At 37.2% G+C, this 14,625-nt stretch overlaps 2 protein-coding genes across 4 annotated transcripts; one reads left to right on the top strand and one right to left on the bottom strand.

Annotated features, from left to right (window-relative positions):
* LOC113731174 (transcription factor bHLH121) lies at positions 1-6,342 on the bottom strand. 3 transcript variants are annotated; one of them, XM_027256276.2, is made up of 5 exons: positions 6,069-6,342; positions 3,832-3,947; positions 1,196-1,323; positions 611-1,096; positions 1-519 (listed from the first exon to the last, which is right to left on the bottom strand). In XM_027256276.2, the coding sequence occupies exons 1-5, from the start codon at positions 6,200-6,202 to the stop codon at positions 367-369; spliced, it is 1,017 nt and encodes a 338-aa protein (XP_027112077.2). In that variant the 5' UTR covers positions 6,203-6,342; the 3' UTR covers positions 1-366. The 3 variants fall into 3 exon arrangements, with proteins under 3 accessions (XP_027112077.2, XP_071935333.1, XP_071935334.1); XM_072079232.1 differs by having other exon boundaries at positions 136-519; positions 611-1,099; positions 6,069-6,336; XM_072079233.1 differs by lacking the exon at positions 6,069-6,342 and adding an exon at positions 1,786-1,909 and having other exon boundaries at positions 136-519; positions 611-1,099.
* Positions 6,343-8,291: 1,949 nt separating this feature from the next.
* LOC113731173 (translocon-associated protein subunit alpha) lies at positions 8,292-12,996 on the top strand. Its single transcript, XM_027256275.2, has 8 exons — positions 8,292-8,601; positions 9,401-9,565; positions 9,691-9,741; positions 9,957-10,045; positions 11,238-11,315; positions 11,449-11,652; positions 12,438-12,509; positions 12,638-12,996. Exons 1-8 carry the CDS (start codon positions 8,541-8,543, stop codon positions 12,686-12,688), a joined length of 771 nt encoding a protein of 256 aa, XP_027112076.2. The 5' UTR covers positions 8,292-8,540; the 3' UTR covers positions 12,689-12,996.
* Positions 12,997-14,625: the final 1,629 nt, after the last annotated feature.

Raw genomic sequence — 14,625 nt, 5'->3', positions numbered from 1 at the left:
TTGAAGTCAGTAAAATCTTTATCTAATCCTTAAAACATAAAATTTACACAAAGCTGTACAACAAGAAAGAAGGAATGCGTGATAACAGGTCAAAAAATATAAAGCAAAGCTTACATAGATCATCTCTGAAATTACTTTTCCACATGCTGGCTCCATTATAATCCACGTCCTGTGGAAGCACTAACCTACTTATGGAGAGGAACTACACCATATTTACACTTGGACTCGTCCTCTGGTATCCAGCAGAAGTCCGCGCAGCTGCTGCACACCAGAGTAGAAGAATGCCACCAGCAGTTGACAAAGGTTAACTCAGAGCGATTAAGAGAGGAGAATGAATTTGAAATAACCAGGTTCAGGTTTCCTCCTTCACTCATCTGTTTTTGTGCCACCAACTACACTATTTGACGAAGCAGCCTGTACACTGTGAGATGATGAACACCTGCTTGAAGAACTTCCTTCCGTAATGTTACTCTCCTTCCTAGGTGATCTTTTGGCTTTTCTTTGTCCAGGTGAAACATCCTGCACAAGGTTGTTCAGCCATGTCAAATTCTCTTCATTATTTTACCTAAAAGACCTTCTTGACAGAGTAGAATAAACCCTGTATTTTAACCTGTTCTACTGTAGACCCAGGGGTCTTGAGCTCAAGGTCAGTTGCAACATCATCTGAAGTCTCACTTTTTTCACTTCTGCTATCCTTCTGATTGCATGCTTTGGGTCTAGAATCTTGCCTGCTTGAAGTATGGGATCTGCTACCAGGTTGTGTTACTTGAGAAACATGTTGTGTTGATTGCTGTTCAATAATGCTATTAGGAGCCATATATGGAACAAAAGTTGACACAGGACTTGGAACAACCGCAGCATTCTGATTCCCATAAAGTGGGAATGGCTGCAAAGATGGATGCATGGGAATTGGACCAGCAGGTATCGGCATGGGCAATGGAAAAGGATAAGAAGCTGGGTGCATGACAACAGAATGATCCATGCCTGCCCACGGATACATAGCTCTCACTCTCTGCTGATATTGTCCATTAAGGCTCTCAATATCTGACTTAAGAGATGCCTTCTCTTCTCGAAGATCATTTTTCTCCTGAGTCAACTGCTGGGAAATGGAAGTACTCAGTAAAACAGTCCTCACCGGGCCGCGAGGAGAAGAAAAGAAAGGGGAAAAAAGGGGATGAGTAGCTAGAACAATCACCTCACGAGATTCTTCATTAAGTGCAGCATGTTCAGCTTTTAATTTGTCAATCTGAGCAGTCAATTCCTTCACCATTTGGATAGCATCAGTGAGGATAGATGCTTTGTCATTTTTTGGCCTATCAGGATCTGCAAACTCGTTAAACACATCTAATGAGATTTCCCTAGCTAAATTTCTTCCCAGAAGAAAAAATCACATGAAACTTACTACAAGTAAATAAGTTACTTGAACCAAACAAAAAAGGGATATAGGTTCAACCATATGTACGTAAATAATAGGGTAAAATACATTAAACCCCCTTGTGGTTTGGGTTATTGTCATAAAGCCTCCTCATTGTTTGAAAACCCCCATATAAACTCCTTGTGCCTTGGACTTCTTTGGAAAATGGATGGAAATCATCCAAATTGACGGAAAGACGTAAAATTCCAATGCTAACCCCGTTTTCAAAATGTACCAATAGTTAATTTAGGATTTAGCTGTTATTTTACTAAATTTCTTAATTCATTTGAGAACAAAAAGTAATTTAAGGGGCTAAATTGAAATTTTAAAAAGATTTCATCTTTTCCAAACAGTCATATTCTCCAACCTACCTTCCTTCACGCTGCAAACACTAATGCCTTTTCCATTGTCATCATCTCTAGGTTCAACCATCAATCATTTATACCAGGCCTCTTTTTTTTTTGCATTTTTCTTCCTTTTCCTTTTCTTTTCTTCCTTCATACCAAAATTGATCAAATCAAATTAATATCAATGCCAAGAATCTCAATACTAAATTAAGCAGAAACCGCTCAAATTAAAGTCAACTTGTATTAGATTTGGGCAATGAGAAATCAAAATTCAATTAAAACCCACAAAATTTCTTCACGAAAATCACTAGATCAAATATGTCTACACATTAAAATTCACTACTTTAAGAATTACCCCCGATAACCCACTTCGCGTGTTCATATAAAATTTGCCGGCAGTGGCTTCGCTGAAAGCTCCGGGAACACCTTGGTGGGCAATATGGAGCTTCAAGCCATGCATCGGAGTTGGAGAGACGTCTGCAATGGTGAGTGGTTTGGGCAGATTGTCTATCGAAATGAGATCTAGACTGGCCTTGTGGTCGTTGACGGACTTGGCGATGCGACCCACACCAGGAAATCTAAGCAGTAGTGTCGATGGCAACAGCGGCGAAGCGAAATTGGTGGTGGCGGTGGATGAGGACGAAGGGTGAAGGGATCACCTGAAGGCTATGAGATGGTGGTGTCTCTGGCTTCAAGAATTGAGTGAATTGTATGTTTAAGGGAGATTTTGACTTGGTGAGAGAAATTCAAGTCCAATTTTGAGAGGGTTTATCAAAGGTCACGGAGCTTTGGGTTTCTACTTGTAGTTGCACCAGAAGGGAAAGGAGAAAAAATGAAAAAAAAAGAAGAAAAAGAAGGAGGAAGGAAAGAAGAAAAAAAGAAAAGTAAGATTAACAAACGTTGGTGTTGATTTTGCTTCAGTTTTGCTTCTGTTTTTTACTCCAGATGGTTCAGAAGAAAAGAAAAAAAGGAAGAACAAGGAAAAAAAGAAAAGAAAAGAAAATGTAAAATTACCACATTACCCTTGATGTATTGTTATCACACTCGCTTGTCAAGCGTGTGTAATTCACTTTCCGTCAAATTGGACGATTTCCATCCATTTTCCAAAGAAGTCCAAAGCACAAGGAGTTTATATGCGGGTTTTTAAACAATGAGGAGGCATTATGACAATAACCCAAACCATAAGGGGGTTTAATGTATTTTACCCTAAATAATAAGTTTCTTGACAAAGTTTTGCGGTTGAAATCAAACTTCATAATCAGCCCAAGTTACAGATGTTTGGGAAACACCAGTGACAACACTACATAACAACAAGCTACTTTCATGATCATACCGGCTGAAAATTGAATATATAAAATCTCTTGGTTGTTTCAAGTAATACCAGAAATTAGGATTTTGTCTATTCAAGGAGGGTTTATAGGGGTGCAGGATTAAACATCATCATACAGTTGTCTAGTTGCTCTACAACACTAAACAGAAAGCATATGAGACATCAACTATAGTAGAGTGCAAATCGTTTTCCAGTATTAAGGTAGTGAGGAGAGGGAAAAAGTGTTAAAAGATCCATGACATGAATGTCCTACAACTGGTCCCCACTTCTGCTTTGAAGTCAAACAGTCATTTAATGCTTAATGTTTAACAGTAACTAGCATACTAAATTTAAGACAAAAAAAAAAAAAGAAGTCCATTGGGGATTGCTATGAGAATATCCGACGGGAATGTGCCTCCAGATGTGATAACTTTAGACCATGTCACGAATGAGATTTGACCAGAGAAAAAATCCACTAAATTGGTGAATCTTCAGAAGGATTTGGTTAAACAATTCCTTACAAATGGGGCAAACTCTTTATAAGTCAAAGAAAAAGAAATTCAAGTAATGAGAAAATTGCATAAGATTCTGCGAGTAAAGCAAGGTACAGAAGAAGAGATATGAACCCACTCACAATATACATTTCTGGGATACTATTTTCATTATAATGAGTTCCAGGATAAGATGTTCAACAGATTTCATAGAAAGCAGAATGCATTAGTTGCCACGTTACCAAGCTAATTCAAAACTTTTGGGCTTACCAAGGGTATTTCCCAACTCAGCAAACTGCTCATTTAAGCGATCCCTCCGTAGCTTCTCACGGTCAGCTTTTTGGACTTTCCTTGCGGCAATGGAGTCCTTTGGCACTGCTTCTGGCCTTCAAGTGACCACCCAGGCAATAAGGAGAATAAGGACATAAAAAGACAGACAGATAGAGAGACAGAGAGAGGGAGAGAGAGAGGGGGGAGGTGAGAGAGAAGGGTCAGTAAAATATATATGAAAAATTTAATGTTTCAAAAACAATTTTATCCAGCAGAGATATATACTCTTGTGTATAAAGAGTTATCAAGTTTCATCTATCAAAGACCCAAGCTATATGATCTGTTATACCATTTTTGCGAATCGATACTATGCCAACTGGATGCTAGATATTCATCTTATGAATGGGTAAACACAGTATATTTAGCAGAGAACTAAAATACACAAAAGACCTATCTTTCACAAGACAGGAAATAAATCTCTCTCTCTATGTAAGTCTGGCAGAGATTTGATTTTGAAAGACTGATAAATTGACTTGTATTTAACAATCCCCTCCATCCTCAACAACACACTCGAGACTCAAAGAAAAACTGTTCTAGTCTCAAACTAAGCTACATTGATCCATGGCCTTTACAGAACAAATCAGCAAAATTTCAATGAAATCATGAATTCTACTCCACCTAATACAAGAGGATGATGGCGGAAAAATATATTGACCATTGTAAAGCAGCATATTTATTGCCATGTAAGAAAATACTATACCCAAGAAACAGATTATTACTTGTGCAAGCATGCCAAGAGAAGGAAAATGATTGTGCCTCTATAAGACAAGAAAATTGATGTGTGGCCCTATTTGTAATTTTTTTTTTTGCTCCGACATTTGGCTACGCCACACAAAAAAGTGCTATACAGGCACGCTGACACCATAAATTAGAGAAGCTTCATATTTCTAGTATTACAAGAACCTTCCTTGTTTATGAGTCCAGAAGTGGTGAAGTTGTCTGCAAAAGTAAGGCTCAGGATTTATCAAAGGGAAAATGGAAAGGAGTAGATCCTTTGACCTCAGCTACAATTTCCATATAGTTTGTGAGCTCCATAGGACAAGCAATCATCACCACACAAATACTCCTGCTGTTTTAAGCTTAATCCTTATTTCTAATGTGGACTACCAGTCGTGTGCAAATAAGAGGTTATTCACTTATTTGAAGTGTCTCAAGGGTGGTAATAAGGTTTTCCCACAACTCAAACCACAACTCGAACGTAAGCTGTTGAGGTATTGAGTGTCAAATACTATATCAGCCAAGGATGCACAAATTTATATGATAAACATGTAATTTTAGTGTTTCTCATTTTTTGTTGTCAATGGGGTACACGTGAGTGTTATTACTTGACAACAGCTAATCGAGTTTCAACAGTTTTCAGCATTCGCTTCCTTTAACCTCAGTAAATGCCTGACACGTTTCTGTGTATTCCTTTTCAGATAATTCTTCAACGAAAGTCAAAAGCAATTATCTTGTTGCATCTACCACTTCAACTTCCACACGCTAGTAAGCCACCTATCGTTTCCGGAAAAAGTAAGCAATGCAGTAAAACTTAACCAGAACTTCATTTAACTCATCAGATTTTCAATCATCTGCTTTCTTTACATTCAGATAACAAATATACACACTGGATCACTTTTCAATATTAAGCATTTCCATCCTACAAATTACACTGCATTTACCACTCAGAGAAGCTTTGTATACTCAATAACAGAAGTCCTCATTCACCGTAAAGGTTTCTACACAATTTTAAACTTAAAAACTTGTACCCTCTTTTCCTTGAAAAGCAACCACAATCATACACTCCCTGATAATTCCAGCTAATGATTTCTCTTTCTAGAAACTAGTTAAATTTATGGGTAGCTTGTAATATAACCTCTCAGAGTAAATTTACCCAAGATACACCTATTTGCCCACTTTAATAGGGCAGCATCATATAGCATCAAAAATTTGAACTTGTTCCACATGCTTTTCCTAACCAATTAACACCCCCCATTTTAACATAAACCCTAGCACACAGTTCACAAGTTAAGGCGTCAGGATCAAATAAATCACGACAAACAATACCAGCTAAACCTGGAAAGCAAAAAACCACCACGGAAGCAAAACCCAATCTCATAAATACAACTTGCATGCAAAAGTTGGTCTTTCGAAACTAGAGAATCTGGAATTGCAGGAGAAAGGGACGGGGGCAAAACCTGGAGTCAAGATTGGGGCGATTAGAAGACAAGTGCATATCAGGCGGAGGCTGTCCAAACTCGGGAAGCGGGGGATTTGGGGGCTGAACTTGTTGATGATGATAAACAGTTTCCTGATGATTAAATTGATCCATTTTTTTACCCTGTAACTAGTCCCTGACCTCGCAAATTGCAATGGGGACGAAGACTTCTTTCCTTCTCCTCCTCCGCTAGCTAAGAGCCCAACAGCTAGTTTGGGAGTTGAGGATAGAAAAGGAAATAAAAGACAGCCTCTGAGAGAAAGTGATGGATAAGAAAAGGGATTTTAACGTTTGAGAGTTTATGAAATAAATGAAATAATTTTGAATATATTAGTTAATAAATTTTATTCAATAGCTTTTTTAAGGATAGATTGGATAGTTTAAAAAAAAAAAAAATTTGGGGTAGACTTCCCACAAATTTCCTTCATTTTATGTTCAATTTTGGATGGAAAACTTTTTTACTATAAATTTCCTTCCTTTTCTGTTCAATTTTGGATGGAAATTTTTTTACCATCGCAGCCCCCGCCGCATCCTCCAAAATCAATTGGGAAGACTTATTACTTTCTCTTCCTTTATTTTTTTCTCTACTCAAATCTCATCTCCCAATCTAGTGGACTACTACTAGTATATAATAATGTTATTTTCTGTCCTTTTTTTTTTTTGTAAATAATGTATTTCATAGGTGGATAGCTAAAGAAATACAAGACCCAGCTTGAAATGATATCAAAAGGTTTGCTGGCAACGAAATATCACAAACACGTTAACAGGTCTGTTTGGATTGTGAATTATTAGAGATATTTTTACTGTAACATTTTTTGTGATGTGATGTATGTGAGATAAAAAGGTAATTGAAAAAGTAAAAAGGTGTATTGAAAATTGTAATGATGATGTAAGCAAATAAATTTGGGGAAATAAAGCCCAATCCAAACAAACGTTTTTGTTTTGAAGCTGGAGATAAAATTTGATTGTGGACAAAACGTTCGCCTAATAGATTTTCTAGCAGCGCTTTCACAATAAAGGCGTGGGTGGTGCCAAATTTAAATTCAGTGTTAGGATTTGATCAACCTTTTGCATGTTGTTATGCTATCAGTGTTGGGTCAAAGTGAAGTGTTCAAAGTTCCTAAGTGAATTATTCAGTCTATTGAAAGAATTGACGGTTAAGATGAAATAAATTATAAGTAATCTTTGACTTAAAAGTAAATTGTTTATACTTGACACGATTGCTTTCTCTTTTTTTTTCCTTGGGTCATAACAGATACAAATTAAAGGAATTGAACACAATCTAGGCCCAGAAATAAAACTCAGCAACGTTTCATGGGCTTCAGTTGAGCCCGAAAAATGAAAACCAAAGCACAAACCAGATGGTTTAGCTATTCCTTTCTGAACAAGTCTCTAGAGTGTTGAACTTCAATCCCATAAGTCAGGACTAAAAATGCGCTAATAATCCTCTCATGGAATTGATATTTTTTTTTTCTAAAATAAGATGGTAAAAAAAGAGAAAGAAGCAATCCAAATAAATTAGCAACTTAATAGTATTATAAAAATTATCAAGAATAATGGTGCTAATTTAAACACAAAATTAAATAGAATAGAATTTGAGAATAGCAACTCTAATTCCTGAATCTAAACAGTATATATATATATATATATATATATATATATATATATATATATATATATATATATATATATATATATATTAGACAAAGCCTGGTTCGCAAATTCCAAGCCTACTTCAACTCCACTCTCCCAAACTCTCTAGGGTTCCAAACACAATAACTAAAACTCCTGTAATAACAAGTATCAATCATTAAATGGAGAGTGATCAAAAAAATTAATAAGCGATTAGATAGAGAAAAAGGGCCACTGGGCCTTTTGGTCCAGTGATCATCCCAAACCTTCTTAGGTTTGGTGGTGCGGGAGGAAGAGGGCATAAAAAATGTGCAAGGGAAAGGGGGCAAATTTGCCTCAACATTGACGTCTTTTGGTTGTTGGTTTTCTTTGTCTCCGCCCTCGAATTAGAGAGAGCTCCCATGATCATCCCAAGCTTTCTTAGATTTGGTGGTGCGGGGGGTCAAGGGTTCGAACCTTATTTCCTATCAAAATTATCACAATATGTGCAAGAGGGCATAAAAAAGATTAGAGGAGGGGGGGGGGGGGGAGAAGAGGGCATAAAAAGGTGCAAGGGAAAGGGGGCAAATTTGCCTCAGCATTGACGTCTTTTGGTTGTTGGCTTTCTTTGTCTTCGCCCTCGAGTTAGAGAGAGCTCCCAGTTTCCCAAAACTCCCCAATTCCTCATCACCGCTCCAGTTTTCACCAAAAAACAGAGCCCAGAACCCAACCCGAACCCAAACCCAGGCATTTCCCCCCTTCGTGCATTTTTCTGGAAGTCTATCTGTACCCTTTGTGCTCTCTCTCTCTCTCTCTCCCCTCTTCATTTACCGAGGCGAGAATGTCGATTAGGTTTTTCTTCGTCCTCGCGCTGCTTGTATTTTCCTCCTCTTTCCTCCAAGGTTTGCTTACGATCGTAGATCTGGATTCATTTTCAATTATATGTCCGAATGATTTGTACTTGACAAGTGTAGCTCGGAAAGTTCAATTTTCTAATGCTTAATTTGACTTGTATTGATACCTCTGCATGCGGAATAATGAGTTCGATGTTTGGATTTTTTAATTGCTATACATTATCTGGGCTTTTCATCCGTCCAACTCACATTCGATCCGAATTCGGATTCAAATTCTACCACGCAATTCGTTCATGTATAGAATGATAGTTACTACTGCATAAGTTTCCCTTGTCATGCATGTGATTTAGGTCTCTTTCATATGTTGCTCGGTCAACGCCTGGGTTGATTTGAGGTTAAACGCTGCCTGAATGAATTGCTTCTCTCTTTTTAAACAATATGCTATATAGTCTTTTAGGCAAAGGCTATATTTCATTCAAGTGGCGATCGTTGTAGTTATTCCGTTTAATTGATACGAAATCTGTTGCTCCTTTACTGTGGTGTACAGTTGAAAGGGGCAATTGTCAATTTCAAATAGGCAGAAACTTTTCTATTACTGATGAGGATGCTGCTCGACTGTTTTGTTAATAACTCTGCCTGGTCCCTGGAGAGAATTTCCGGGGAAATTGATTTATTTGATTCTGCTTCTGCTTAGCTCTGCCAAGCTTATTGCTATGGATTCTCTGTACTTATTTTGTTAGCAATGATATAGGGAATTACCGTACATATAATTTAAGTGAGTTTTCATTGAATTTGTATCTGTAACAAGTTGCGACTGAGGTTCATTAGCTGTATTTTCACTTGATAGTTGTTAGGGGTGAACCGGACCCAGATGCTGAAATAGTTGAAGGTTCTGAGGAAGTGAGTGATCTTGGTATCGTCGGTGATGATGTCCAAGATATTGGTGGTGGGAGTTTTGGTCCAGCTCCTGGGGTGGAGACTATCTGTGTTTTCCCGAAGAATCCTTCTAAATGTAAGTAACAACTCCTTTTTGATTTGTAATTATGAGTGCATGTAATCTCACCTCTTTGTTGTATTACAATGTGCATTCTCTTTCCTCCAAAATGGAACTTTGATATGCTGTTTGCCCCTTTTCAGTGGTTACTGCTGGTGAAGAAGGTGAACTATTAGTTGGTGTTAAGAATGATGGTAAGCTTGCTATTTGGTAGTACACCGTTTCTTTTAAAAGTATCAAGCTTGGTGGATGATTTTGTTATTGTGTTTCAGTTTTGCAACCTCTTTTGATTGAAATGGTTTTTTTTGGATCATCTAAGTTCTTATATGTCTCTTGTAGTACAGTTCTTTAGTTATATGTATCTGTTGTTATTCTGTGGGTCTTTCTCTGATAATAATGATTGAAACAGGAGAATCAAGTCTGAATATCATTGCAATCCATGCTAGTGTTCATCTTCCATATGATCATAAGTATCTGATTCAGAATATCTCTAGTCAGGTAAGTGGTGTATGCTTGCTGCTTGATTCAGTTGATTCCCTGACTGGATAATTGCTATCTGTATTGATAAATAAAATTAACAGCCTTCTACCACACTGAGTTTGCTGTCACTTTGTAAAGCTCTGCGGTTTGAATTCTTACTGTGTGGTTTGTTCAAATTGACTAGACTACTTGATGAAAATCTAGTTGTGCTTTGTGATACAAAGAGGACTGGAAAACAATTATCGAGCTTCTCCAGCTTTTTGTGTTGGGACTATAACATTTGTAGGAGGCAAAATTTGTTTACACTGTGACCTGGGTTAGGTTGTTTTGCACATATAGAGACATGTGCTGGCTATGTTATGGATTAAAGCACGGAGCTCAGAGTTGTATGAGTTAACATAACAATGTTACCCGTTGTTTCTATGGAAATTGCTATCACGTTGTGATTCTGTGTTAGAGATGATTTTAGGAGTCACTGCAGGGGAGAACAAATGGTACTGTTGTTTCTTCACAGTTTGTGGAATCTTAAAGTAATCTTGTCACAAGCTTTGTGTGCAATCTAGTTCATTATCTCAAAATATTTGCAATTTGTGTTATATTCAAGTAAATTCTGTCACGAGTTTTGTGTGCAATCTAGAGGGCTCAATCATGAATCCTGCTTTCTTGTAGTGATATGAATATCATATATGGTGTTTTTTGACAATTTATGGTTTCTTGTGCCTTGTCATGCCTTAAACTCTTGTATCAATATAATTATTTTCTTGGAGTTTGCAATCATGGAAGGGTGGATCTCATTAGTAGGGGGCCAAGTTTTGTAATTTTTCAAGAGGCGTAGTAGTTGCTTTTTTAACTTTTTAACAATTCATTTGCAGGCTATTGATGTGAGATGAAGCACAGCTTGGTGTGCATTGAATTTGAAAATACCTGCCATAACAATACTTTTAATGTGTTTGTTTCCCTCATAACCTTGAAAATTGGGGTGATTGCTGTTGCAATGATTAAGGATTTTACTCTGAATTAGGTTTGACTGCAGAACTTTGTGTTTATAATATTTATGAGCTCTCAGTGCTCTAGATGAGTAATGCTACTTTATCTTTCAAAGTCCTTAAATCTTTTGGAATTAGAATTTCAACTGTTTCTTGGACTTCACATGTTAGTTACCAAGTTTTCTGACTGAGGATGTAACAACATAATTTTTTTGTCTCTCTAGGCTTTTACCAATGCCTCTGTCCCTCCTGCTGCTCAAGCCACATTCCCATACATATTCGCCGTCAGCAAATTTTTGCAGGTTAGGTTAATTACTTGCAGCTAATATAGTTTTCTTGATTTGTTTTCATAACATCTTCCATTTACTTTACTACTTAAATTGATAAAATTCATTGCAAAGGCTGCTTTACTTATTATACTTTTCTATTTTGCAGCCTGGAGCATTTGATCTTGTGGGCACAATTGTCTATGAAATAGATCAACATCCCTATCAAAGTACCTTCTACAATGGTACTATTGAAGTAACTGAGGCTAGTGGTCCTCTGAGCGTGGAATCTGTTTTCTTAGTTTCTCTTGCAATTGCTTTTGTTGGCTTTGCAGTATTTTGGATACGGAATCAGATACAACATTGGTCAAAGGTGAGTTGACCTTTTTCCTTTCAGATACAACAGTAGCCAAAGGTTGTGGTAATCTGGATGATTTAAAATGTAAGATAATTCTTAGAAGCTGAACAGAAAGTATCTTGGCATTTCTTATAAAATCTGTTAGTGGCTGTGTTTGCACTGGATATCTTGGGGAGATGATTAATGTTTTAAGTTACTGCCTTGGATTGGGGCTTATCGTCATTGAATGCATCTCGATAATCAGATGCCTAATATTAGTAACTCTTTAGATTGAGCAGGAATGGTTCTAGTCAACTTCATTTATTGATGCTTTCCTGTATTCTCTTCTTTCTTGGGATCTAAAAGTAATATTTGTTCCCATTACTAGGAAGTAGAGCATTGTTTTGTTTTCGAGAGAAAAAAAAGGATATCTAATGCATTGTCTGATTCATTGACATTTCTATAGACATTGACCTGCATCTTGTCTGGTATAGCACGTGAAACTGGCATCACATAGCTGCAATCTACAGAATGTGTCAGGAAAACCTATAGTCAAATTTCTTATTGTCTAACCAAGAGAGGGAAGAGCATATGACAATGTCATAAGAAGAGTTGTGATTACTTTGCATTTAATGTTTTATCCCCTTCCAATTGTTCCATATGACAGGAAAAATAGAAGTTAATAAGACAATAGCTCATCTGTTAGACTTTTCTGAAAGGGTTAATTTCAATTGATCATAGGTCGTTAAGTGTTATCTGCATTTGCCTGCCCTCCTTTCCCTTTACTTGTTTTCACTCCCCTATTTCTTTCTCTTTATCAGAAAAGCAAGAGGGCGCCAAAGGTGGAGGTTGGAACTGGTACAACTGATGCCTCTATGGATGAGTGGCTGGAGGTTTGTAGTTTGTGCACTATGACCATCCAAAGTTTTTAACTGAGGAATATTTTTTTACCTTCTAGATACCTTTTCGAGGAGTAATTTATGAAATATCTTCATTAAATTGCCCACTCTTTTTCTCACAGGGAACTGCTTATAGTCAGTCTCAATCCAGCAAATTAAAGAAGAAGAAGTAGATAAACCTTGCTGAGGTCACTTGCCCTTCAGGAGAGTTTTGACAAGGCCATAGTTCTTGTAACACAGCTTAGGCATCTTTGATAGTGAAGGAGCCCCAGAAGGTGGAATGTTCTTTTGGAATTAAACTTGAGAACGACTTATTGCCTCACTGTTGTAGGAGGAGGAAGAAAACTCATTTTGTTAAATTAAGAGATTTTGAAAGTTGAGCCTTTCTTAATGCCAAATTAGTTGAGAATTGATCAGGTAAAAAGACAAAAACAATTTTGTGAAACACGGATTTTTCCTTAAAAAGGTATGTTCATGTTCATCTTGCTGTTTCATGGATGGTAGTACAAGTTGGGAGTTGGGACCAGTCTGCCAGAGCGAATTTTCCCATTACAACTGTGCAATTCTAATCCTTATTGGTGGCGTCTTGTCTGCTGGGCCGTTCAAACGCCCCAGCAGGCTAGACGAGTCCACAAATTGAGCATATCTATGGTCGAATGGCTGCATGATTTTATTTCCTTTTTTTTTTTTTAAATTTTTTGAGAAGAGGAGGACCGCTCCCTTTGTGTGTTTTGTGGGTGGTGTTTTTTCTGTGACAGCGGTATGACTATGATATTGAAGATTGTGAACAGTGTTGCTCCTGGGCTAAAAAATCTGTATTGTCTGCCCACTTATTATAGTAATTAAAGAGTTGTTTGTTGACATTGACAAGAATCGGAGGGGGATGGTTTTGGACGGATGTGATTTTTGAAAGTACCCGACAGAAAATAAGCATGATGGCATATGTTAATAAACTGAGTATTAGCTCAAGTAATCTGAGAAGTGTCACTGTTGGGACTGATTTGCTCGATAGAATAGAAGAAACTACTGTCTTACGTTAAATTATCTCAAAATTTTAGGGTAAACACTGGAAACTGTAAATTCTGAAACCTACATCCCAGCACTGGATTCTGATGCGTTTGGAGAAAAGCATATGGAGAAAGCGATAATGTCCACTGTCAAGGGATTTATATTTCTGTCCCAGAGGGCTACTGCAGTAAAGCAGCTCGTAAAAATGACAGCGGCTGATGATTTTTCCAATTGTAACCGATAGTGTCTGTTGTCTTTTCTTCTTCTCTTGAAAAGAAAGAAGGATTCTTGGATGTCAACTAACCCGAAAATTGAATTCGAAGTCATTTACAAACTTCGATAGAGAATAAGACCACAACTTTCAGTGTTGGAAAAGGCACTCTATGTGGGTACCTCGTCTTTTCTTTAAACTTGTGCATAATACATATTATTATTAGTTTTTACCCACAATTTGTGAGTTATTAATTGCAACTTTGCTGAAGTATAATTGGTATGTATTAATCCCTTGGTAGTGTTGTTAATATTTGATTCTACTATTTGTGAGTTATAAATTGGAATTTTGTTGAGTTGTTAATAGCACAGACGTATTGATTCTACAATTACAGGTTACTTGTAAAAATAATGAATTACGTACGATTGGCTTGCCGCTTCCGCTTATATGCATATGAAGATGAATGAATAAATTAGCAGTATCCACTACATTAGTGGCTACAGAGCTTCCTGCATTATGTGACGTTAACAAATCCAAAGCACATATCGCAGATATTTGCCCCTGACATTAATGCCGCAGAGACTATTATCTGTCACTATTGACGGGGCTGGTTAAAGGAACACCAAAATCAAGATATGGGTTCATTTCATGCACTAAAGAAACAGAAAAAGCAATAATAAATTGACCATCTTAAGCTGCACTGCCAATTTTTTTTTAAGCACTAATTCGCTCGGTTTGAGCTTTCTTTTCTTCATTGGGCCCACTTCTGGTCAGCAAAACAGTCAGATTGTTGATTCATTTACATTAAAGGGACCGAATCTTCTGGTTAAGTGTCGCTTAACTTAGATGAGGTGATTTAAACTGGCGTACGAGAAAGCAACCAAAACCCAT

This window comes from Coffea arabica, chromosome 2e (assembly GCF_036785885.1).
Source record: "Coffea arabica cultivar ET-39 chromosome 2e, Coffea Arabica ET-39 HiFi, whole genome shotgun sequence".
In the NCBI taxonomy this organism is placed as follows: domain Eukaryota; kingdom Viridiplantae; phylum Streptophyta; class Magnoliopsida; order Gentianales; family Rubiaceae; genus Coffea; species Coffea arabica.
The sequence above is the reverse complement of the archived record's forward strand: the minus strand, read 5'-3'. Positions and strand labels throughout refer to the sequence as shown.